The sequence below is a fragment of the Gambusia affinis genome, linkage group LG13 (assembly GCF_019740435.1).
Source record: "Gambusia affinis linkage group LG13, SWU_Gaff_1.0, whole genome shotgun sequence".
In the NCBI taxonomy this organism is placed as follows: domain Eukaryota; kingdom Metazoa; phylum Chordata; class Actinopteri; order Cyprinodontiformes; family Poeciliidae; genus Gambusia; species Gambusia affinis.
Genome location: NC_057880.1, coordinates 24118153 through 24145983, shown reverse-complemented (window position 1 = coordinate 24145983; position 27831 = coordinate 24118153). Strand labels below are relative to the sequence as shown.

General features: G+C 38.1%; 1 protein-coding gene across 3 annotated transcripts in view; it reads right to left on the bottom strand.

The window, feature by feature from the left end:
- The window catches only part of LOC122842460 (adhesion G protein-coupled receptor A3), a 181147-nt gene extending 174072 nt beyond the window's left edge, over positions 1-7075 (bottom strand). Inside the window, exon 1 of one of the 3 annotated variants that reach the window (XM_044136367.1) lies at positions 6986-7075. Coding sequence is in view for 1 of the 3 variants with exons in the window: in XM_044136365.1 (XP_043992300.1) it covers positions 4864-5081 (218 nt within the window). In the remaining 2 variants the exon portion in view is untranslated. Of the gene's footprint in view, positions 1-4863; positions 5545-6985 lie in introns of those variants that run through there. The other 2 variants (XM_044136365.1, XM_044136366.1) reach the window with 2 other exon arrangements.
- Positions 7076-27831: the final 20756 nt, after the last annotated feature.

Here is a 27831-nt window from a genome sequence, read left to right as displayed (position 1 = left end):
GCTAGGATCAAGGGTGACCAGAAAATGGATAAATGAATGGCTGGAGTCTTGATGGTGATACTCAGCTGGGCACTTCTGCAACCAATACAGATATTTAACATCTGACTCTTTCATAACCTTCATGTTACTCTCTGGATCTTAGCATCTCATCAAATTTTCTCACCCTTGTTGTTTCTCTCTTCCTCTCCAATTTATGATAGGAGGTTTTGTAATGTTGTTTATTGTCCAAGAAAATGTGCAGCTTTGCACAGAATTCGGAGCCATTAACTACTTGTCAATTTAAAAACTCAAACTAAATGTATCTTACTATGTAGGTAACTCATATCAAACAACTACAGAATTTAAATGTTTTAGTCTCAAGCAATCATTCCAAAAACCTAATACTAATTTGCTTGTTCCATTCCAACGCTGATTTTTATAGTCGTCTTATTGGAGAACCCAATTTTCTCCAAGTGTGAACAATCTGAGCCAGAAGTCATTCTCAGATGAAAGAATGTTTTTAATAATTTTAAGAACAATAGATGCTCAAGCCTCTGAAACTGGAACATGCTTAAAGACCAATGTCACTAAAATTCACAGTTGTCCCCAACTACAAGTCATACAAGCCAAATATCTTCTGGAGGAAAGTTTAATGGTCGGATAAAACTAGAGAGCAGTATTTGGCCACAATACTGCATAAACCCACGAACAATGTACCAACTACTACGTATGGTGGTGGTAGAATCATGCTGAGGGTAAGGGTTGTTGTTAGTGGTTGAAATTATAGAACTACTTGGTAGTAGTTTGGACTCCCTGGGGACTGTGGAGGAGAGAAGGATGAGCAGCACAATCCTGGCCATTATGGATACTGGTAACCATTCCCTCCATAACATCCTGGTGAAGCAGAGTAGCCACTACAGTGAGAGGCTCATCTCACTGCATTGGAGGACTGGGAGGTTCCCAATTAGACTGTACAACACCTTGGTGTTCGGAAGGGCTCATGAACTTGAGGGTGAGGTGATTTCACTAGTAGTTCAAGAATGCTTTTGGTCTAATATACCTTGCTCGTTTAGATTGTTGCACTTATTATTGTGTTTTTTGGACTCTTGGGTTACTGGGTACCCAAATTCCCTCATGGGATGAATAACATATTTGTCTATTGAAATTTGGGCACATCGCTGAACAAAATGACAAATTGATCTCCACACCTAAATTGAAATGTATAAATCAGGCCAACATTAAGCTTCTGGCAAGGCTCCAACCTCAACTACAGTAAATAATTATAATCAAAAGTTGTCTCCATGGATGAAACAAACAAAAATTAACCAACTCTGTCAAAAAAAAAAAAAAAAGATTGGCCAAATTTACAGCTAATCTTACATCAAATGTTTGTTGGTGTTTTTTCTGCAGATGACCAAAACACATTTAAGAAAATATTGTAGAAGGTGCACCCACACCTTTTATATCAAATCATGTCTGTCTAATTTATATCCTGTATGGATTTAAGAAAATTACAAGCTTACAATCAGTCCACCATGAAAAAGCCTAATGTAAGCCCTATGGTTACATTACATATCCTGATAATCGTTGAATGTAATACTCTAAATTGCACTGGTCACTTCAGAAATAAAAGATTAAGAAAGGAAAAGGCTTTATATTTAATTTATTTATTCATACAGACCCCTTTTTAGTAACTGTGGGCAATGAAACATTTCCATTTTGACAAATGTTAAAAAATGAAACAAAGCCGTTAACCACTCCCCATATAAAGGAATGGAAATGTCACTCTAAATAAATTGCTGTATGCAAAGTGCCTTTCATTAATCAGCCGTGCTTGTAGTTTGGAACAAGTGGTCGTTGGCACAGACTCGTCAAGGACCTTTACATTTACAATTTCCCTTTTTCCCACCAAAGTCAGGCATCTAGTTTCTAATAATAAAGCAGCCTGTTAATTTTACAGCATTTCGGTGCAACTGCAAAAAGACAGAGTGGTGATGAGCAGGGAAGGGTTATCAACGCTTTTAGCATTTGAAGTGCTGTTTGATCTGCAAAAAGAGACGGGACTAAACACTAAAGGAGGTTTCTCAGTTGTGGACCTTCCAGATTTGTGTTTGAATAATTTTGAATGCAATGCAAATAATACGTTGCACAAGGAACAGTGAGCACTTTATGTAGACAAAACAAGAGAGGAGCGGCTCGAAAGCAGCACTAAAAGTAAGGAATGGGAAAACTAAGTCCAAAATCATATGATGAAGTATTAACATTTAAGAAGGGTTTTGGAATAATGGAATAAATATTTCCATATAAAGAACTGCACTTTAAAATAATTCATATTTTAACACTGGATGCATAATCACAAATACAATCTGATATTTAGCAGAAGGAGAACCGCATTTCTCTGAATTATGTATTGTTTTTCGTATACATTACCTTTTATAATTCTGTTCATTTGAGGCTTGAGTACAGAGCACTAAGGTCAACAAGTTAGAGAAGCACCAAGAAATCAGATTTCAGATTAATCACCTCTGAGCAGTGAACAATCAGTGAACAAACTATAACTAAATACAAATGGTTCTTGATAAACACTACATTCTGGGAAGCTGCTAAGAAAGTATTTTACCGCTAATTGAACACCAGCCTAGATTGACACAACTAGAAGCACAACATCAGATTCTCTAAAACAATAAACACATCTATCTTCTTATCTACTAAACACAGAAAAAACTTCCATGGTCTTTAAATTTTTTGCTTTTAAGTATTTTACTTTTCAAATGACCAAACAAATCAACTGGTTAAACACTTGAGGTAGAGAGAAAAGATCCAGATGGAACAAGAGGTATCATCAAAGTGTCAGCATGATAGTTATCACTAATGCCAGAGGGAACTAAGAGCTCAACGAATGTAAGCAGATTCACATGTTGGTCATTTATCAATATAACCAAAAAAACTGACATCTGACTATTCAACACAACTTTTGACATTAGGACATATTTTGGCTTGGCCTATGGAAAACTTAGGACCAAAAACGCAAAGAGCCGAGAGATTCCAGATTCAATCAGGATCTAAAGGCAGCAGATCACGGATTTTGTCAAGCAGAATTGTAAGATTATGATAGCACCATTCACCTGCCCTTCCTGTTCTCACAAAATCTTTTAAAAACATTAAGTTCAAACAAAGAAACTTCAATGAGCAACGCTTACTGCATCAAAAATTCAAAGAAAGTAAAGCATCCCATCAGTCAGTGCGATTTTAGTGAGATATTTTGTGCCACATACAAAATCTTGGAGATATGCCTTCTCCTCACAAGTGTTTTCTAATCTTTTAGCAGAAAGAACACCATTTTTTTCTGATTTCCACAACGACCGACTTTAAATAACCATAAATAAACATTTGCGCAGGCAGGTAGGGTTTCCAAATCCCTGACGAGTAGAAAGTTATAGATTTATGTTGATACCCCCCTTGGCCCATCGACTTAAGCAGATGTTTCCAGTAATATTTGTTTGTACAAAACAGCAAGAATAGTTTGTACTGACAGATTTTAGCTGGTTTCTTGGCTTTCGACACCTTTTTGAACATTCTTTTCTACATGTGTTCAATAATTATCCCCTAGGTCACTGATTGCTAAGTGTGGATAACATGGGTTGTTGCTGACATCTGGTGTGAATTTTAAGCCCAGTTATAAATATTTAAACTGAGAAAACTGTTGACATGAACAATACTTATTATGTGAAAATTAGAGGCTTATTTAACTGGAACTTTCCTAATTTGAGGCTTTCTTCAATTAATAAATCTTCACTTTCTGTTAGTAGGCATTATTTTATGTCTTCATTATTCTTAACTCTGTTTTTAGTTTCTTAAAAAGTGTCTTAAAGTTAGCAATCATTACTTAAAATAGAGTTTCAGTGACCATTTGAAGTTTTCTGTAGAAATATTCTCTGGCTCTTTTTTAAAATGGTCTTCTTACTAAGAGTGAGGCCTTTTTAAACCTGTGTGTCTGCTGCCATGCATGGTGTTGAACTTGTTAAAACTTGGAAAGTCCATTTTTAAAACTCTGTCCTCTCTTACATGTTAGATCTTTAGCATTTTCGTAGAGTGTGATGAGTTACCTACCAGCTAAATTTCATCCACTAAATACTTGAAATGATATAAAAAGCCATCACTCCTCGCTATTATCCTCTTAATGAATTTGCAAAACAAATATGAATATTATAGTAAAATATTCGTATCCTTTTAAGTTTTTCATATAAAGTCAGGTTACATCCACAAACATCAATTTATTTTATTTTGAGACAGAATACCATATGTTATCTTCAAACATTTGAAAAATAAAAGTGTCCCGCACTTTCATGTCTTGGCCTCTTTACTCAGACACATAAAATAAAATTCTGCAAAGTGGCTTTGACAAGTCAAGTAATTAGAAGACTCCAACTCTCAGAGATACAATAAAATGGCTTAAATTAAAGCTAGCTTGTTTGTTAAAATGGTCCAGTCAAAGTCCAGGCTTTATTGCAATTGAGAATTTGTGGCCAGACTTTAAAATTAATGTTAACTGATCCTCTCCATCCAGTCTAATGGGACTTCAAAAGGGTTACATAAAGGGATAGGCAAACTTTTCAGTTCTAGATTTCGCAAAGCTACTAGAAAGAAAGTTTTAATACAAAATATCCACTTAAGAGGAGGGAGAAGCTGTGTGTTATATTTTTCAGGTTATTTGTAGATTTCCTTTCCTTCTGCCACCTTTTCACAGCTACAGTACTTTATGTTAATCTAGCACATAAAACTCCAATACAATAGATAATAGTGTGAAATTGTTTAGACTTTTGTAAAGGCGTCTGAGTCTACTCAGCTGTCAGTGATGTTTAACTCATGATGGCTCCTACTCACAGGGAAACCGTTCTGTTTGGGAGGAAGCTGGGCGGCAGGGTGTCCATCAGGTCCACATCATCACACAGCACTTTGACTCGGACGTGATGCCTGCTCAGCTCCTTGGACCTCTCAGCCGAGCAGTGACAGCTGTCAACGATCAGGTCCGGACAGTTTCTGCTGCTCTGGCTCGCCTCCCACAGCAGGACTGTTAGGCAGAGGAAACCTAGCGCTCTCATCGTGGCTTAACGCTGCTTTTAAAGGGGTAACCTTTTTCTCTTCAAGTTATGTCATCCCAGCCTCTGTGACAAGTCGGGACCATCTCACATCGCGTTCAGTAAAAGTGGAGTAAATGCCGAGACAGTGTCACACCGCGACGGTCACCTGCTGAGTCACAAAGAGCTTTAAATCCTCTGCCGAACTTCTTCTGTCTGGGAAACCAGAAATATAATCCCGCCACTGTAAACTTTCCATGCTCTTAAAAGAACTCCAAAGCCTTTTCGTTATGCCTGAAGGTCTAACGAAAACTTCTAGTGACGCACGTCCAAAAGTTGCGATAAACTTGGTGGCTGTGCGTCCTTTAGCGCAAACCAGAATGAAGATGAATCAGCCAATCAAAATTCCTCCTCGTGGTCAGCGTCAAGTCCTTTTTCCGCTCCGAGCCGCAGCGCGCCGGTATCCCAGCCGCTGCCGCCGCTGCAGTCTGTGCGCCCTCGGACTTGTTGCGCATGTGGCGTCCAGAGAGTCCCTCCCCCGCTGTGTCCAGAGTCTTCGGACAGGCTCCACTTTTAATGACGTGTGAAACGAGCACATTAAACGGTCTGTTCCTCTACAGTATTACAGTTTTTGGCCACCTTTCTTGCTCCAAACTTCTTGATACACAGTAAAGTCTTGTGTACAGGTGCATTTACTGAAGTCCGATAACTCAAAAGTCAAAAACTATTTATTTTAGTTATTTTAGTCCAAGAGCATTTTTGACTCTCGTTTCTTTTATCTTCTTCTTGATAGTACTGCACAGATTCCCTGTTGGAATTAACACCAAAAGAGAAGCTTCCCCAAATTTTGGCATTGCACTTGGCTATTGAAACTTTATATTGGATCTAAAGCAACTTGGATTCTATGTGTCACTCTCCACTCTTCCTCCAGACTCTGAGACCTTTAATAGTTTCACTTTTAGTCACATGAGAAGAATTTTAAAGATAAACCGTGGGTTTGGTATGATTCTTTTTTACTATTATTTGAATTCATGGGGGAATATTGAATGTCTTTTGGCTTTTTTTTTTTTTTTTGGAAAAAGCTTTATTTTATTCAACATGTAGATATTGTATTCTAAGAACATGTTGGGAATTTTATAATAAACTATTAATTTTACAAAACTTTATAAATTTAGGCTGGGACTGTCAATATTGTTACAAATAACCTTCAACTATTGTTCCTTGAAAAATAATTTAATCTATCGGCTATTTACTGGAATGTGATTATATGGTTCCAGATACAAACAATGCTATAAAATCCATAATTTTATCAGAAATTATGGATTTGTAAATTTGCTTTATTACTATTTTATTTTATAATATTTCTTTGAAGTCAGTAATGTTTTTCCCAACTTGGTCAATGTGGTGAAGAACAAGCGACGCTGGGTTAACTGCACAAGGGAGGAGAGTGCAGGGACAGAGGAGGACTTGCTGAGTTGGGTGTTCATAATTGCTTTTACTTCTACTTTCCAAATAAAATGCAGCATTTAAATAGTTCTGAAAAGATGAGCTTTTTCCACTGAACAAAACTCCAGTTTGATTTGTTTTTACCTCAGGGAAGAAGCTTTTGACATTGTTTCTAGTTGAGTAGTGGATAAACACATGTAATGTGACAGCTGTAGATCATGTTTAGGACACATCTGTTTCTTGTGGCTCTGGAAAAACTGAGTCCAACTGCAGTTCACATCCTGTGAATCTCCTGAAAGTTTTTCAAAATATTTTGAATCTTAATTCTGTCTAATCACAATTTTCATGCTCTATGAGAATGAAAATGTGCTGCAGAAACTGCTGTATTTACATTTCAGCACCTTTGTATGCTAAGGTTTATTTTTAGGCATTTTCCTGAAGGCAGACTTTCTCAAACAGGTATTATTTAAGTCTTTACTCACCCACTTTTGCGAGTGCAAAATGAGTCAGACAGCGATGCATCCAATGAGACTTTGTGCCCCTCCTTCCTCCTCTGGCTGCAAAAATCTTCCGTTTTCTTGTTGATTTTTATCCGTTGTTTTCCGCAAATAACCTTACAGACCTGATGTAGGGCTCACTGAATAATTTTCTTGCTTTTGTGTTGGCTGAAAAGACAAAAATGACTGAAAAATGTATCAGGTAAGGCATTGAGTTCTTCTTCTTTATTATGGCGAATCGTAAGCAACTTTTAAGATGCTTTACGCCACCTACCGTGCGAATGTGTAGCAACACTACCTTACATTCATTAAACTCTATTTTTCAGTTTTGGATTATGAAGATAACTATTTCTTTCCCTGATCTGTAAATATCCTCTAAATTCCATTCAGTTCCCAATATTCCTTTAAGACTCCAATCCTGTTCTAGCCTTACTATTTTTCTCAATTGCTCCCTCTAAGGCTCATATGTTTTACAATTCATCAATACTTTTTCTACATTTCTTTTTCTCTCCACATCCTTCACACTTATCATTCCTAAGAGTTTCACTACCACTCCCGTCATAATACTGTCTGTTTATCGGAGGTGTGCTCTATTCCCGCATGGGGCCAGAGCATGTTCTGACTGTGCTACCTAACAACCCGTACTACGTTGTAGCAATGCGCATGCGCACACTGATGTTGCGTCACAGGTTGCTTACTCAGGCGTTTTCTTCTCGCTACATCCTACCTGTCAAAACACCGGTGTTATGTGCTTTAACCCCTGTGAGGGATGTGAAGCTGGCAGTCTTCCACGTGATTGTGCAGTTGTGATGTCATATTTCTACCAAAAGAAAAGCCTTTTTTCTTATTTTTGGGAGAAAGTGACATTTGGATTTTTAAAATAGTAGTGTAATGAATTCTTGTAATGTACGAGTTTAACTGTTAGAACTGAATGACTCAAATAAATCAAAATTACTCTACCTTTATTTCAAATTCTACAGAGGTGTGGCAGAATGTCTTTATTTTTATCATTCTGTTGGGTCCTCCAAGTATATATAGGCTATTTGCATTCCACATTACATTTGATGAGAGCTTCATAAAGCTCCATAAAATCTAATCTGAGATTTGTCTCACGTTTGGCGTCCCCTTTGATTCTTTCCTAAGTGGAGGAGGAGCAACATTTATGTTTTACCATGAGCTGGAATCATAATCAAATTAAACTATTTTCTCCTATTTAAAAAAAAATTATGGAACCCATAATTTCTCAGACTTTTACACTGTATATTGAGAAATGTTTGGCTTTGTCTGCCCAGCTATTATGGGAACTACAAATAAAATCTTTGTATCCATTTCTGTACACTGACCATCTAAAAACTGTCTACAGTGTCTCAGTTTTATGAGTGGGATGGATAAAAATGGTACAAGATGTTTTTGAAAAGCAAAACACTGGATTTATGAAAATATTTCCATTCTGCAGCCACCGTTCAGATATACACTGATAAGCATATTGCACATCTTTGATTAGCTTTGGTTGCTGTTCCCTCATCAGACATTTTTACACACAAACAGCAAACTTGTAAAGCTCTCCTTCATTTTACGGAATATATAATAGAAATGATGAATAAACTGGCAAGAGGCCAAGTTGACACAGTAACACACTGTTGGGAGCATTGAGATGATTAATGATGTTTCTTTTTTCCTCCAGATAAAGTGCTTTTATTTCCCTTATGTTCTTGGGTTGTTATAGCTTGAGCAATATGCACTGTTTCAGTCTTCATTCACTGTAATGAAGACTGAAAACAAAGCAAATCTGAAATATCATATTTTGAATCTCAATAGACAGAAACAAAGACAACCAGGCCCAATGTCCGAAAATAAGTTTATTTTTACTATAACTAGTAAAACTGTTAACATAATTTGAAGTGTTATACATTTTGTTGCATTACAGACTCAATCTTAATTGTGTCTGTAATGATTGTTTTGTTGTGAGACAGACTGCAGTTCAGCAACCATTTCAATCCAAAGAACCATTTTTGACAAAACCTCCCCAACCTTTTCTCAAATGTCTTAAAAAGAAATAATTTTCAGAAATGTGCAACATAAATAAAAACATTTTTATGTGAAATTAATGAATTAAAATAAACATTTGTTCTGCTAGATTTGACAAATCTTTTTAAAGAAAAACTTCAAACTATTCAAAGTACAAAAAATACTTTATTTTCTTTTTTACAGCGGAATGACACAAGTTTATGAAATATTAACAGAAATAAATTACATACTATTATGATTATTCTTTTAAAAATATAAAGATGCTGCATAAAAATATACTGAAGAAAGGCTAAAGCCAGTGGTTTAGTAACATTTCCTATACAGTCACATTGAATAAATTAGAGTATTATTGAAGTTATTTTTTATTCTCATTAACTCAATTCACTTAGTAAAACAGATTACGTAGATTAAAAACACACTGGTTTTATAAAATTGCTGTCTTTTATTTTTTTTTCTCTCTTATGGCTAATGAAAAAACAACTTTTAAGATTAGAATATTACATCACCTTATTAAAATATATATTTTACCCAGTCTTTAAAGGGGACCTATTGTGTTTGGTTAGTTCTTTTGACATTTTTTGTACGTCAACTTACTACTTATTCTAGAAACTTTAATTTGGCAAACACATACCCTTATGGATAATCTAATTTGTTGAAAATGACCATGTAACAGGTGAAAAGTTAATGAATTTTACCCAAACTGATGTGGATGTTTTGTTTGAAGTTGTTTGATTCTTTCATGTAGTTGTAGTTTGGCACAACTATATGAAAGAGTTTGCTTTGGTGCACTCAACATAGTACTTGAATGAAACATTGGTGAACGTGAAGCCCCTCTTCATTTAACATTGTTTTAAAATGATATTTATGCTATTTAAATAGCAAAATGACTTTATGAAAAAGATTCGCTCCACTTAGCATATGCTACACGAGCTGAAGCTAAGCACTTGCTAGTCGTGACTCTATCGTTACTTTGTGAAGAACTCAGAAGAGCAGCCATGTGTTTGTGACCTTATTTTACTCACACTTGGTTTTACTGGTATGAAGAAGCAACACCTCAGGTTACAACAGCATGATTGGAAAAAATCCTTGTTTCAACTGGTTTTGTTGAAGGTTATAAAGACAGTTTGAAGGAGCTATAGGGCCACAGGTGGCTCCTCCAGGCTCCAGGCTCCTTCTCCAGAGCAACCATTGGTCACCCAGTTTGCTGATTGAATATAGTTACATTTGTCCCATCTTCCAGTTTGGGTTGATGGACATATGTTGGTCCATCAACCCAACATATGTCCATCAAGTTTTGAGACATTGTTTTATAATCTCACCACTTTTAAGCTTCTCTGGATATGATTTTAACCACCATTTTTCTTTTTACTGTAAAAAAGTGTAATTTGTTTTACAATTATTCTCGGAATACGTCTTAAGATTTTTTGTTTTGACTGGGATGGAGAGTTTCAACATCCCACAAAATTATCCCTGTTGACATCCATCACGAAGGTGGACCAGGTGCAGAAAGAGCTTGACTGATTAGTTATCCTCCCCTGGACCAAGGTGAAGTGTTTCCCACTGGTTGTGCACAAAGCGGCGTGTAGAAAGTTCCTCTATCTTTATCCACATTATCTTCAAAACAGGCCCAAGGGCTGTAAGAAAGATTTAAAGCCTCTCCCATTGACCCTGCAAGCAGCCCATGATACAACATGATTCCAATTCTTCTGTCTGACAAACAAACCAAGACTCCCCTTTCCCTATAGGAGCAGGCTACACAGGGCAGGACCCATCACTTGTCTCTGTTTATCCACTTGTATAGTCCTCCTTCTTTTCATGCTCCCCAAACACTCCCATAGACTGTCAGTCACGCCTGTTTATACAGATGTATAATTACCTTGTTCCTCCAGTAAGTGCAGAGGAGGATTGTCCAGCCAGCCGACCCTGAGAAGCCTCAAGAAAAATCAACCATTACAGCTGACATCACTGTTTAAAGCGATCCATCTTTACCGGACCCTGCAGAAACATTTTTCCTTGGCTACAAGCCATAGCTGTTCACTCAGCTACTTGTACACGCCTAATGGAAAACAGATTCATACACACAAGCCTGTTTCTCTCTGGTTGGGGTCATAATTTCACACCAACCAAATCCCTCATAAGCATGAGGGAAATTATTGGAACAATAAAGAAGTTTTATAGCTGGAGATTACTTTTTAGGCAACTCAAGATTGTACTGCAAATTTAAGATAAAGCCTCATTACAGCACAGCTAAAGAATAGAGTTGCTTATTACTCAGCACACAATATCTTTCTGCAAAGCATGTTCTGCCGTTTTCTCCCTCTCACATCGGTGTTCAGCAATTGGAGCCCTCACTAAATATTTACCAGCTTCACTTGCAGAGGCCAGAGCACTTCTGGATGACAGACTCTCATTAGGATGCAGTGGCTTCTGAGATAAAGGCTAACAGCTAACATTTCAACTTATTCAGGCCCTATGGACTTCTAGCCGTGTTGCTGATTTAGCGTAAAAGAAGGTCAGAACCGTTGCTACGGCTTCTGGCGAATGTGACAGGTGGTTTCTGGCTTCATAGCACGGTCATTAATATTGGTCTTATCTGAAAGGTCTGAAAGAGGGAAAAAATGTTCCGTAATATATCCTCTGTGGTTGGGCCTGCAGAAATAGCTGAGATTAAAAAGCCTTTGAAAAGAGCAAGGTTTAATAATGCAAAGTGGATTAGGGACTGAATTTAAAGTGCTGCATTTAGGATCTTGCAATTAATTTAAATTGCAAATGGCATCAATGTCTTATCCTCATCAACAATGTCTCTTACAAAAAGTATGTTTTATATTCAGATTTAGTGGCTAATCAATGCTGTTTTAGCCTTCAGAGTTACTGCTTATGACAAATAATATTAATTTATATGAAAATGTCAAACTATAGGTATTTAACCAGTCACATTTACTATTTATCATAAATCTGGAAACTTTTCCTCAGCCTCAGGATGTAGGCATGTTGTTTTAAACCCCTTAAGATTATCCTGAAGTCTCAAGAACCTCCAAGGTAATTTTTAACAAAACTGAATTGCATCAAATTTAGAAAATCCCATTTAAGTGTGAAAGATATTGTGACACATTTTAGGAGCTCATAAAGTTGTTTGGTTCTTACATTCCTGATAATCATTTCACACAGAGTTTTATTATTGGTATCACCTTTCCCCAAACTATATGTAATTTATCTCTAAATACAGAAAGTTTCCTTACCTCCACCGTCAGTTTCAGCCTTGCTTTTGGATGGAAACACCAACAGTAGTTTCATCAGCTTATCAGTAGCATGATAGTCTTAAGTATACTAGTAACTGCTGTGGTTAGGGGAAGTGATCGCAGTTACTAAAATGACAGGAAGTTAATACAATGTCCTAATATGAGTATTGAGTAGGAATACAAACTTGTGTGTGTGTGTGTGTACATGTTTTGGAATCGCCACACAAAACAACCTCTGCCTGCAATTCCAACCTAGAACCTTTTACAACAAAGAAACCTTGTAGAAAACAGGTGAACAGGAACAAAGGAGGGCACCAGACACCTGTGACATGTTTTGTTGTGACACCTGTAACAGACACAAAAGTCAGTGGCCCTTAAGATGCTTAAAGCCTGAAGGAGTTTGGACAAGAAAAGCCAAATGAAATCATGTCAGAACAATTTATGTAAGAGCTTATATTTTGACAGAAAAATCTTTTCAAAACGTCTTACATTTTTGGGTTAAATTTGTGCTGCCACAGTCAGAAAATAGATTATAATTTTAAATAAGGACAAGTAGTACATTTCTCATTGGTTAAAGAGGGCACTTAGACAGAATTTACCATCAATAAATGAAGATGCCAAAAGGATTTGGGAAACCAACTCTACTTTTAAACTTCAGAAAGAGGACAATGTGGTGTAAGTGGGAAGTGCTCCAGTGACTGGGTGGAGCCACTGACCGTCAACCAGCGTGGTATGGCTCAAGAATTTCAGTAAAGGTTTAGTGCATGTAAAAATCTTTTTAATTTAGCCTTCTTCCATGCTATATTGGCTGGTTATGCAGCCACATCCAATAGCAGATGCCAGCACCGACTTTCTGTTCCAGTTACTTTCACCTCTTTAACAAACAGGGCAAATTAAATTTTCTTTAGTAACGCTGTTTGAAGGGAGACTGCACGCAAAATGGAGAAGGCACTCATTTATAACATCTGTTTTCCCCTGAGTCCTACAGATGTGCTGTACACAAACTCAACTCTTGTTTCCACATTTCAATAAACTCTCTCTAAAATTTCATAACCACGCTCATTTGTCATGACGAGCGGTGACGGAGGTCGCCCTGCTCCCATCTGGCGATTCTCAACGCTAAGTGCTTTGTTTTGGCGGTGAGACGGGATATATCTGCAGCTCTTTCTGCACTATAAGTATTCCAGTCTCCCTCCATAATCTCAGCTGCGTGAGAAGGAACCAGATGAAGAGATGAGGTACCATGGGAACGTTTCCTGGCAGAGGAAAAGGAGCGGAATAAGAATGAAAAGAAAGCAAAAGAATAACATCAACAACCCATGTTATCATGTTTCCAATCCGAAAATTATTTTTCTTAACTGCAAAAAAATAATCAGTCTTTTTTTTGCAATGAGAAACAATATTGTGAAACATATCACACTAATCCCAAGGTGTAAAAGAGAAAAGAAAAACCTTCTGTGGCGATCTCACTATAGATCTATTTTTGCAGCTTTGTTCAATAATAAAGAAAAACTTCCCTGCTGCCCTTTGCTTATCTTGAGTTATTCTGGGATTGCATGTAGCAATGTCTCCTTCACAGAGCTGGGAAAGGGCAGAATGCATATGTGCAGAGAAACAATGAGACAGTCATGTCAAAAACACTACCACCAGTGTGATCTATTATTATTGATCTGGATGTGGACAATTTTAGATTTTGTTGAGGAGACCAGGGAATTCCCCATCATTCCCCCTGAGAACCAGTCTCTCATCTTTTACACAAACAATTAAAAGATGCACAAAACAACATTTGTAGATATCTCTAAATGTATCTTAGACTTACAACCAACAAAGATACATTGTGTGAGGGATGAATCTAAAAAAAAGCCCTGGGGTGTGCTGGCTTTCTCATGAACTCTGCCCTTGATGGCTGTAAACTTAGAATAGTGAGGGGTAACAAGCTGGGCTCCCATATCCTGCCCTATCATGCCCCTTTCTGTAAAATAATTGCTACTTGTTCACCGCGGTGAGATAGGTCATCTCAGAGCTGAAGATCTCCCACAATAGATATTTCACGCCTGTCAGTAGATCTCTCTTTTTCCTCTTTGCCTCCTTTGCTATTAAAAAGACACGCTTTAGCTCGTTGCGGAGCTGTCTCTGTGTAGTTGGTGAGAGTGGCTTACAGTGAACATTTCGATGTGATTCCTGCTGCATGACAACGTGCAGCCAATGAGGCCTTCTTTTTTTTTAACCATCCCTAATTCCTTGCACTCATCCTTGACATGGCCTCCCAACAGAGACATCACTTTTTTATTTCCTGTCAGCATTAAAGGGGCAGGATTGGAAGAATCCATGAGAGTGTTGGTAGCCACATAAACCCCCTGCTAAACACAGGCTGTTCAAAAAACAAGAAAAAAGTGAGTTTCTTGATAAATTAATTGAAAAAGAAACAAACAAGAGCACTAAGACTAATTATAAGCCTGTCAAAAGGGCAGTTATGAACTTTTCATGTTATAATGTTATTCCCTCTTCAAAAACATACCTGGAGTCTTGCTTTGATTCTTTCATGAAGGTTTGACAAATCCTTTAATTTCCATAGCAATCAATTAGCTGTGTACAGGCACAGCTCTTCCTCAGAGCTGCACTTTCCAAGCTTCCGCCTCACAGGACAGCTCTCGTCCAAAAATCCCCCACTTAGCTCCTTCAGACTAGCCAGCAGCAATTAGCAAACACCTGGTGGAGCTGTGCCTCGCTGAGCTCATTATGAACTACTATTCAGTGCAACACATGTAAAACCGTTGTTAAAAGGTTTTCATGAAGGTGGAGTTTCAGAAAGAGCAGAAGTTGTAGCATTTTTAAAGCAACTGAAGATAAACTGATTATGCTATAAAATCACACTATCTGCCTGGAAAACACACAATACTGCCCCTGTAAGGGCTAGAAAGGTGAGGTGTCATTACTAGATAATTAAATAAAAACAAAATAATTTTAGAAATTCAATTTTCATCAAAAATGTACTGATCTCTCAGAAGCTTACGATTCTTAGGAATGCCTAACATTAATCTGATGTGCAGCGGCCCTTGAGGACTCAAGTCCTTAAGGGCCGCTGTCCTGCAGTTTTTAGATGTGCCACTGGTACAAAACACTGCAATGAAATGGCTTAATCACCTCCTCCTTGTGTAGATCAGTTCTCCAGAGCTGTGCTAATGACCTAATTATTTTATTCAGGTGTGGTGCAGCAGAGGCACATCTAAAGGTTTCAGGACAACAACCCTTGAGGACTGGAGTTTGACACCTGTTGGTTAAAGGTTTTGAGGAAAATTAAAACAAGGTTCAGAATCATCTTTAATCCTTCAGCTCTCAACAAACGCAACCATCATGGATTGACTTGGAAAGGTTTACTGGGTCAGACACGGCTGTCTGCTCTCTGGGAACTGACTTGAGTTTCTGCTCCAGGGTCCCGTCACGTCTGTCTTTCTCTCAGAGCGAGGAATAACCAGCTGCTCTGCTCCAACAGTGGTTCTGCCCAAAGGTCACGAGGAGGCTGGCAGCTGTTGGTTCTGTTGCACTTTGTTGCACCCACTCTGGATTGTGAACTGTGTGGGATAAAGGAAGAGACATTATGGTAAGGACAAAAAGTCAAAGACATGGAGAAAAAGTTAAATACAAATCTTCAGGAACAATTCACAAAACTCGAAAAGTTTTGTGAAAAAGTAGAAAATAATGGAAACAAAAATATCGATTACATGTCATGTTATTTATGGAAAAGGTTCTTAAATTATTTCTCATAATCTATTTTTTTACATCACAAAAACATCCTATTTAGCAGGAGTGTACACATTTTGATAGCTACTGCATGTATGTTCTTCATCAGACCATGTGAATTTTGGCAAATTGTGAACTATTACACAAATTTTGAATAATAAATCTGTCTAAAAATTTTAACAAAAATCTACAATAAATAGCAGAGACAGGAGAGGTTAGTGCTATACTAATGTTAGAGTGTGCAATAACACCTAACCTGATTCATCCATCCATTAAACTCTAGGATGCAGGCTTGATTTAAACCTGATTAAACCTATTTCTGAAGCCTGAATGTTTTTAAAAGGGATTTTATGCTTTTCAGTTGATTTAGATTATTAGAAGATCACAGTGAGTCCAGGGAAAGTTAAATTGTAAAGACCAGTGAAGGAAGGGAGTCACATGATGGCGTAATGATGTCATCAGGACGTATTGAGCAGTAACATAATAAATTTGTGGAAAGTGAAACCCTGGGAAAACTTAAGTGAGTTGGGTAAGTTTGTGTTTATGTCCTTTCTCTTCACCTCTCGGTGAGTCATGTGGGTGCATTACTTAACAGTCCAATGGTGGATGACTCTGGTGGAAGTGATGACAAAGCACAACTGGAGGGGTTTTCATCCTAAATAGAGAGAACATTTCCAGGGCAGAAATGATCTGCCAGATTGATCTGTTTTATTCCACCATTAATCGGCAGCAACAGAAATGAGCATTAGTGAAATTTAAACTACCAGAGATCAATCAAGACACAGGGCTTCAGAGTTTCTCCCATTTCAACGATGAACTGATGATAATCGGATGTGCTGCTAGAAATTTAGCATTTGTGTTTATAGTTCGTGGAGATGCTCAATGTGTTTTTTTTTTTATGTTTGTTTTGTTTTTTAAACAATACACATTCAACACAAGGAATTCACACTGCAAAACAACCTGTGTGTCTGAAGATGATTTAGCATAAATACTAGCTTATGTTTTGATTTTCTTTGACAGAATATTCCTTTGGAGAGCAGATTAACCCCAGTTAAAACCTGCTCACCCTGAAGGGTTTCTCATAATCACACAAACTGTAATCTGCAGAGAGGCCTTGGATGTAAGTTGAAGCCAGTAACCCCCTGAGGCAGGTTAACCTCTGCTCAGCTGCTCTCTCCTCTACACTAGCCCTAATCTCTCTGCGTGTGTGCATGTGTGTGTGTGTGTTTCACGCTATTGCGCTCCCCTGATTTCCTGGGCTTATTGAGTCATGATTGTGCAGCAGCACCCAGTGACATAGGATGTCAGTTGGCTGTCAGGCGTTCAAACTCCAGCTGAATCAACAGACTCCTGACAGTGAACGACTCACACACACAAGCATGTCCCGCATGTTGGCCTCTTTTATTTATGTATGCAGTAAAGAAATGCTATAAAAACAAAATACAAAGAGTTATTTATCACCTTCTGTGGTCATAATGGAATCGTAATAAGATGGGAAATGGATTGTTTTGATGACGTCGGATCTGATCCTGGCAGATGACACTTCTCTTTTTAAATGCTTTTGTCCTCAGTAGATGGGCCCATGTATTACTGTGACGCACTGTAGTAGTTAAAAATATTTGCTCTCTTTCCTGGTCTTTTTCCCCCCTCATTCCATTCCTCTGCACTCCCCACAGTTCATGACACTGGAAACTCGCCAAGCAAAATGTTGACGTAGATTCCCTGGCGTCACTCATGGAGCCAGTTGTGCAGGGTTCAATCCTTGGCCAAGGGAAGGGCTGACCTGCAAATGGCAATCTGAAGCCCGCAGGTAGAATATCTTAGAAACGAATGTACATGAACAAGGAGCAAATATGCTGCTTCCTTAGATTGCTGTTCTTGAAAACTGAATACAACATGTAAATGTTTTAGAAAGAGGCATGTCTGGGGTAAAGGCCTATTCATAGACTCTAAATATGGGGTGTAACGCTTTCCTCAATTCACATAGTCTTTATGTTACTTATGTTGGTCACTGTCAGATCATAAAGGCCACAACTCTGCAGTCCAGCCTGCATAAGGCTTAAGACTGCCACTAGGGGAAATCACATCCTGCTATTGTGTTGAGAGCAAAGCAAATGAGAGTTGACCAGTAACATCCCAATTCATCTTATCATGTTCAACCCAGCAAGAAAAACAGAACTCACAATCAGAGGAACACACGGAAAAGAAAAACAGACGAAAGGCCAAACAGATGAGTCAAAAACTAACAGGTGTTTCGGACGTAGCTTGGTAAACAATGGAGAAGTATTTCTCTGGAGTGAATAAGCTGAAATGTGTCAGTATTTAGAAGAGTTGTAACAATGCAGGAATTCATACCAAACTATTTTGGTGTCAAATAAATACAACATCGTTTTTAACCCGTCTAACAACTGCAGTCAAGTGAGCTGCCACTTGACCAATCAAGCCAATCAACTTTAGCTCTTCAATAAAGATTAGCTTCACAAATACATGGTGCTCTAAGGTAATACAGGAGAATGCAAACTGAGCAGTGATGAAAAAGGAAAAGCATGACCATCAAAAAGGTGTAAATAGTCCACTCAGATGGGAAAAGAATCAGGCAAGCTATCAGAGGTGTAAGTAAATATCTGGTTTCAACTGAAACTGGTAATTAAATCTCCTGTTGGTTCTGTAATAGCTTCTTTGAAACTCTAGAATAGGGCTCCTTAAATCCAGACTTGCTGTAAAGCAGCAGGGACACCTCCCTGGTTGGACACTCTTCGATCAAATGCAAATGCATGTTTTGAATCCCCAGGATGCTTTCTGATTTTACTATGACTGTACCTACTGCTTTGTGGTAAAATTGAAAAAGTTGTCAAATGAAACAATGCTTCTAATACATATTGTTTCGGTGGAGGATGTTGTCGACAGTAGCCACGTGTTTCCATGGATGTTTGACTTGCCTCTGCTCAGAGAAGCAGATAAGAGCTCACTAAACAACAAGCAGCAGCGGACAGGCCAACCTGCTCGGGGACAAGACGAGCATTCAAGGACTGTAGCCCTTAGTGACAAGATAATCTACAGTGGACTGTTTTTAGCTGTATTTATTCCATTGAGTCTATGTGATGTCTGGGTTTGTGCAGTGTGTACACCTCACTACTAACATTGACAATAAAATCATAGCTCTCAACACTTTAATCTAGGCTTCCGTTTATTATACAGTCTCTGATTTTACTGTCCTCAGGAGTCTGAGTTTCTCTGAACTAAAGTAAGGAGAAGGGCACTTGGAATTACCTGAGTAAGAAAATTAAAGTTTTATTTATTGATCGTCATTCTGACATTAAGTGTTTTGAGGGTAAAGAGCACCAAGGGAGACGTCTGTCTCATCTAAATTTCTTCTTGATGATTATGAATGTAAAACCTGATGTAGAGTGAATCTGATATCTACTTTTCCTTCGCCTGAAGCAAAACAAATATGCGGTGACTGAATTTGTGCATTTTCTGCAACTTTGTACGAGGCACGGCTTTTTAACCTGTATGGATGTTAAATCATGCATGTGTTATGTTTCCCTGCGTGAGTATGTGTGTGCCTGAGCTGTGCGTGGTAGTCTGTGTTTATGTCTGCTTGCTCTTAATTAAGGGAAGCAGCGAGCATTTCACCTCTGGAGGGGATTTTATGGCTGTATAAACATCATAGATCATGATTCAGCGAGGTGAGGCAAGCACAGCCCCGCGGCTGCCAAATTTCACTTAGTTTGTTGTCGAGATGGCAACAGTCAAGAGTGACAGAGGCAGAGACGAAACGACGTCGGATTTGTTTCTGTGCATCAGAGCACATGGCGGATTAAACGTGTGTGTAATGTTTGTCTCTAAAGTTGGCTTCACAACGCTCAGAAGTTAAAAAGTTCAAAACTGTCAACACCGGTAGTAATACAGCCCACATTTTTATATTATCAGATTATGTTGACACCTTAGTTATGTGACTATGAAAAAGAATTGTTTAGTTTGAGGAGATAGAGTTTTAAAATTATAATTCAGTTCAGGTTGATTTTGGATGCAAAATAAAATATTTCTTCAGTCAGTATTTCAGTCCTTCCTCTATCTGTAATTAAGAGATGCTACACAGTTGTATTTTTTTCTCTCTCGCAAACAAATACATACTGACAAAGAAATGTCAACTAGATAATGAAATATGAGTTTCACTGATAAATTTCACAAAATAAAGGTTTTATAAGATGCACTGAGAAAAAACATCCAACAAGTTCTGGTTTGTATGTTAAATGGGTCAGTTCCATCACAAAGATGCTCATGACTCATGCCGATCAGGTGGCATTTGTAAACGGTCATCCTCTGGAAGATTATGGCATTCATTCTGAAACATCAGAGTTGGATTTAATTTGCAGGAGGTTTTAGTCTGACATGTTTGATCCTGTGATCCCCAAAACATGCTGAATGAGCAGGTGAAGAAAAATCAAACAGTCACAATGGCAGGGATTGTTTTTAAGATTTTATTGTTTATGTTTGCTTGAACTTTCCCTTCTGGTTGGTTTTCATGCATGTAAGTGATAAGCACTTTCAGTCACTTTATGTTTGCTTTTGTGGGATTAAGAGTCAATGATTGTACTTGGGTTCATTCTAGTGGTGCTCAGCAGAACTTGGTTTCAAATAGTTTGAATGGAAACTGCAAGATAATAGATCAGTGCCGAGTTGTTGCTCAGATTGCAGCAGTTTTCTGGTGTGAAAGTCAGTGGAAAAATAAATAAATGGTGCCAGGCAAACAAAATCACGAGATTAGCAGTGGAATTGATAGAAACATAATGTTTCCATTTTGTGTCATATTATTCTGCTTTGACTACATGAAATTGTTGCGTCTCAAAGAGATTGTTCAGATTCATTAAGTAATGTTCTGTGAATATAAAATTAATGATTCTTCTCTTCTTTTGTAGACATATATCTGAGTTTTTACAAAACCCAATACTGGAGTTGTTTTCTTGTTACTCAGGTAAATGCAAAAACAATTTTTAAACTAAGATTTCATTTATTAAGGGAAAAAGCATCTAAGCCAACGAGCCCCTAAGTGAAAAAGTCATCACCTCTTCTTGCTAACTCATAAATTAACTCAAATTAATCATATTTTTTAAACACTTAAGTTAAATTTTATGAGTTCAAGCCTGATTACACTCTGACCTGCAGAATAAAAAGTAATGCACTCCTCCATGGCACGATTAACTGTCAGTCTGTTAAAACTGACTGTTTCTGTCTGCCTTTTCAAAACATCTTTTCTTACTCTCAAAACTCAGAGCTTGTTAACATGCAACGCTTAAACACAGTCCCACTACTTAAATATAAACAGTCTGCATGAAAAAAAAAACCCTGAGATTTTTTGCACTACTCTCTGTAAATGTGGTAGCAAACAAAAATCCATCCAATCAATACGACTTAATACATTACAGGCATGCTGCTGACATTTTGGTTCCCCAGCAAAGCATTCGGGAGCTTTCATGTAAGTCTCTGCATCCATGTGTTCCCACGCTATTCTGATCAGGGGGATCTGAGAGCTCAATTTGACAAGTCTCATAGCAACTCTTCTCATGGAGCAGAGAAGTAAAACTTAAAAAAAAAAAAATCTGCACTGATCATCAAAGTGCACAGGCCAAAAATGTAAGGAAAGCATCATTATCCAAACTTCTGAAAAGCAAAGTAAAGATATGCAACCAGTAAAATATAATGTGATGTTGTTGATGATGCTGATTAATAAACACTGGTTGCTTAGTGTTACATGCTCGCACTTTGCTTCCGCCTCCTGATTGTTTATTTTTGTTTTATTGTTGGCACCTTTGACGGTTCACCGGTGGGGGGCGGGGCTTAGCCAGCCCAGGTGTTTTTAGTTGGGCTGGTGGCGCACCTGAGGGAGATGAGTTCATTAATATTGTCCAAGGAAGCTGCGGTAATGGAGCGTCGGAAGTTTATTACATTAATGAAAACGGTGGAAGGCTCTGGATGAAATTGTCTTCGTTTGTTTTGATTTTTTTATTTTTTTTTTTGGACAAAACCGGCTGGACGCTAGGAATTTTAGCACCGGGGAAGTTACACGCCTGCCAAGACCAACCACCATCGAAATCACCAGAGGTGCGGATTTTTTAAGGAAAAGAGAAAAGAAAACTAGATCTATATATTTAAAGACAAAGAAAACATAAAAACTATTAAACGAAACGCCTGACGCATGAGGGATCGCGAGGGCTTTCCCTTCTGCATGGATGCCATCTGGATTGAGGAACATAACCTACTGATCGGACGTCTAAGGTAAGCCCCACCACACTGTGTGTTCCGTCAGGTGCCCTTTTTGTTTCTTTTTTCGGTTTTCCTTTGTTTAAAAATCATTACGCACTTAATGTTGCGGCCTCTCTCTCCCGTAATCTGTATAAAAGAAATAAGAACGAGCCAGGGTGAGGGTAGCGGGTCGTAACATTAGTTAAAAGCTTTTCCCCTCACTGTTGTACACTTTATGTTGTTGGCAAATCCTATGATGAATTCACTGCCGTTGCTTTTAAAAAAAGTATGTACACTCCTTTGATATTTCCACATTTTGTAATGTACTATGTTAAGTGATAGAGTCATGGTAATATTCATTAATATTGTCCAAGGAATCTCTAATGGAGGTGTGTTTATTACATTATTTATTAAATCTAATGGATATATTTAATATCAACACCACCCGTATGATATCGATGATACTTCCTGTCTTATCCTGCTGGTTGTACAGGTTTTTCCAGGTGAGTGCACATTGAAAAGTTTTAATTTTCTCTCTCAATTTTTTTGTTTACTGTAAGGAATTTATTTTCTTTTTGTCTTTTATTCCGTCCTTCACGGTGAACACCCCCTGCTGAACCATACTCTGTTTTTAGCAAGAAAAACCCCCCAACAAAAAACAGAATCAGCCAAGGGAGAATAATAAAATAAAAATAAAATAAAAGTTCAACTTTCATCTAAAGAAGGTTTTTGATTTGGTTTGTAATGATATTTGTATTATCTCCTGAGATTGGTTTATATACGCTGTATTTATATAGAGAGTGATTATAATGCAACAAAAGTTTCACTGAATGCCAAATATTGGCCTTTGTGTCTGCATTACATTAAACATTATTTACAGAAACCAAATTATCTCAAATCTCAGAGGAGCATTAATGTCTGATTGCAATGGACTGTAAATAAGCATGAGGTCATGCAGAGTCCAGACTGAAATAATGTCCTGTTTATAGTCTCCTTTTGAAAAAAATCTCTCTGAAACTTGCTAATTTACCCAGCCCTGTACATGATTCAGAGATGTCCTTCATCCCTAGAGAGGATCCTTAATCATCCTGAGATATAGATGTGGTGTTTATGAAATTTACAGCAATGAAAACTTTCTGATTACACCCCAATTACTAGGTAAAATATTCCACCCCCAAAATAAGTTTAGCTTGTAAAAAGTATGAAAAAACTTTCCAAACATGCAAAAATAAAACTTTATTTTACCTGACATACAATTTATGACATTTTTTATGCTTTTTATGCAAAAGTGGCATGATTAACTCATAGATTAATATGGATGATGCAAGTTGATTTAACTGCTTTTATGTGTTGTCTTAACCCTCCTGTTGTCCTAAAATAACATTTAGTGGATCTTTTAGTGAAACTCCCCAAAGATCCACTAAATGTTAATGGATCTTTGAGGAGTTTTAACACAGTGGCGGGTCATTTTGACCCGAGGACAACAGGACGGTTAAATGTAAGCACTGAATTTACTTATGTTTTTATTCAGTACTGGTGCAACCATATATTATGGACAGTAAATTTTAGATACTTTTTTAGAAAATTACATTCAACTTTATCATTATACTGGCATTTCTAGCAGATAGAAATGCAAACTAACTATTGTGATATGCACAGATGATACAGTCTTTAAAGATGCAGAGCTTGAAGTTGGGGAACATCGTCACTATTCCACAACTTTACTGGAAACACATGATACCAGGATGTGCAATCAGAAGAAACGGGGTGGTGATGTGTGCAATGTCTCTTGGGAAAACATTAACTCCAGCCATCAGTGTGGATGTTACTTTGACCGGTACTGCACACCTGGACATTCATTCGTGGAAACTGCATTCCCAAATGTCTGTGGCCCGTTTCACCAAGATAAACCTGTAATCCTAAATCCCCAAATCTCAGTCCAATCTGCTATCTGTGGGATGTGGTGGAGAAACAAGAGTGATGCATGGAGGCGCCAATTCTTACAGGACTTTGAGGATTTGCTGTTAACATGTTGGTGCAAGATACAATGTCACATTCAGGGGTCTTGTAGAGTCCAAACCTCAACAAAAATCTCCCTATTGGGTAGGTGACCATAATGTTGTGCCTAATAAGTGTGTATTATGTTTATAAAATGCAGCAGTTGTACCTGAATGAAGATGAAACAACCTATACTACAGTATCAGAGATGAAGAAACATGATACTGAAGTGTTAATGACTTAACCGTAACACTTTAGAAAGCCAAGGTGGATGAGTGATTGTGCTAAATGGGGTTTTCCATCCATCCATCCATCTTCTAAAACCCTTGTCCCTACTGACGTAGGGAGGGTTGCTGGTGCCTATCTCCAGCTAACGCTCCGGGTGAGAGGCGGGGTCACCTGGACAGGTCGCCAGTCTGTCACAGGGCAACACAGAGACAGGACACAACCATTCACACACAGGGAGAATTTAGAGAGCCCAATTAACCTGACAGTCATGTTTTTGGACTATCAGAGGAAGCCGGAGTACCTGGAGAGAACCCACTCATGCACATGGAGAACATGCAAAGTCCAAGCAGAAAGACCGCAGGCCTGGAATCGAACCCAGGACCTTCTTGCTGCAAGGCAACAGCTCTACCAACTGCGCCCCTGTGCGAAAAGGGTTTTTGTATAATTCAATTCAGTTCAGCTAATTCGCAACAAATGTCATCTCAGGACAAAATGTTTTTTCCGGCAAAAATGAAAGCAAAGTTTCTCTATTGTAAATATGAGCAGACCTCTCCACTTAAGTTGTGTACCAAACTGCATTTTTGCAGGACATGCCGCTTTGTCCTTTGAGACAGATGTTTTGTCAAATATGGATTATCTCTGCAGCTTTACTCAAATAGATTTAGGATGCTATGGAAACTCATCTGGGTAAATTGGAGAGAGCTCCTCCTGAGAACTCCTTATTTCACCTTTGATGTATGACATCAAATAGCTTAAATCCAAGTCATTGATCAGGACAGCAGCAGAAAGTTAGAGTGAAAACTCACCAACCCAGATCACGACTGCATAACCACCACTGCAACAGATGATGGAAGACAGAAAGGCAGCGGGAGAAGAAAATAAGATGGGTCTTTAAGATGGGGTTTGCTGAGGGAAGTCACTGAAATATACATCACACATTGCTGTTCTTTTGAGAGCCCACTGCGGTCTCTAGAGGTGCAGGGGTGGAGAAAAGGGAAAACACGCTCCTTACTCACAGGGAGATCAAACTCAAATACTGCGCAGGGGAAAATGGTGAAGATACAACAGTGGAAATTGCATTAATGTAGCTCTGTGCTCTTCACTCAGACTCAGCCTTAGTCCAATTAATCAGGGATGTGGAAGTCTCTTGACGGTTGCAGTGAAACAGTGAATAAGATCAAATTGCTGCATATTACAGGATGAAGGACAGACCATATGATTCTCTGCTGTGGGAAATCAGGTATTACTATGAATAACTGATATCAGAAAGTCTGATTGTGTCCATGAGAATCCATATTGCTCACTAGAAGTTTGTTGCATCATGATGCAAGGATTTTTGTATTTTTAAAAGTGTATTGTTTCCACTGCAATCTTTACAATTTTTTTTTCAGCAAAACAAAACTGAATTAATCCCTTTGAATTATTCACACGAGTTTTTATTATCGTCTAATATTTGACATGATGTTTGAATCTACTATGTTTTACAGGGACAGTAATTTGTTTTGCAGCTGCATAGTATCTTATAATACAATCAAGTAAGTAATTTTGTCACCTTCAATTTTTTTTTTTGCAATTTAATGCCTTCAAATTGGGTCTTTGTCTCTTTAAGAAGCTCTTGCTTTTTTCAGCACTCAGCCTTCAGCGCGTCACCACGTCAAATTTCCTCTATTAAGCATTAACAAACGGTTATCAGAGCACTGGACTGCGTTTCAAGGATTTCTCAAACATGCATGAAAGAATCAAAACACTCCAGTTATGTTTTTTGTTGAGGGAATAACATTGTAACATGATGTAAAGTTCAGAAAGTCCTTTTTCTTAAATAATACTTTAAAATCATGATTTATCCACACAACCTTGATATGCACAACCGAATATGTTTGCACACATAATAAATGCAGAGTCATCCTGTCAAACCTGTGTGTGAGCGTCTCCCCGTCTCTCTGTTGGTGAAACACTGGATCTGCTCTATATTCTAAATTCCCTGCTGTGTTGCAGAGGCTCCAGACTGAGCTATGACTCATCATGAGCTCTGACAGAGCTCACACACAAGAATACATGCACAGACATATTATGGAGAACAAGCGTCATAAATACACAGATGCTGGCTTGGGCTCCTCCTCCATGTTGCAGGGTTACTTCTGAGAGAACAAAACTGTAAATAACAAAGCAGGCCAACTGGGAGAGAGAAACTGTTTTAATAAGGTAGTGATGCTGGGCATCCTCTGACTGCAGATTCAAGGGTCAAAGCTGACTCTGTAACTAGCTTTGAAATTAGTACTGCTTGTTACTGTGGATACCGCAGCGACTTTAAAAACCTTTATGTTCCCAAAGCTGGAAGCTTCAGGTTTTGCCCCCCGGCCAACTCCCGAGAGGCTTGGATGCAGGTCTGCAGAGGAAAAAAAGGTTTGTAGTCAGACAAACCCAGCAGATATCACATACAAAACAGTTCAGAGATACACACGCTCAGCTTGTTCTTCTAATGTGGTCATGTTTGCTAACAGGTCCAAAGAAATATTGCATAAGATAAGGAAAGTCAATAAGTCAACCTTATTTGTAAAACACATTTCGAGTCAGTTAAATCTGCTAGACAAGATGAAAAATAACACAGTAAACAAACAAAAAAATTACATCACATCTTACCGATGATCCAGTTTTTATTAATTAAGGCCAACTCTAAACAAATGGGTTTTTAGTCTTGATTAAAGGAAGTTTTGTAGTTTTCTGGAAGTTTGTTCAAGATTCCGAACATTAGAAGCAGAGACCTGAGTGAACTGGAAGGTTGAGACAATAACAACAGATCTTTAACGTATTGTGGTGCTACGCTGTTCAGTGATCTATAAACCAACAACAGTGTCTTAAAGTCTATTCTCTGTCTCTGTCAACAGTGTCTTAAAGTCTATACCTGGAGTCAGTAAGGACTTTAGAAGTGGACTGATGTGCTCTGTCTTCCTGGTTTTAGTGAGAATAGCAGTAGCAGCTGGAGGATTGATTTAATAAAGTAATAATAGGCCTAGAAAAACAAACTTGTGTGTGAGAGACAGAAAAAGACAAAGAGAGAGAGAGAAAGATACATTTAGTGAGAAGTTCATTTTCTGTAGCAAGATGAAAAAAGAACATTTGATAAGATGTGCTAAAGAGACCCATCTGTACTGGCTGATTGTGTGAAACAAAATAATTGAAGGTGCCATGACAACCACCTCAGCTTCTGTGATTCCCCTCCCTCAGACAGCATGGCTTCATCTGGATACTTACAACACGCTCACTCTGGTATTACTGCAGGAACATCTTCTGTGGTTTGTCTTCAAGAATTTTTGGATGCGTGTCCATCAAAAAAAAAAAGTGTTTTTAGAT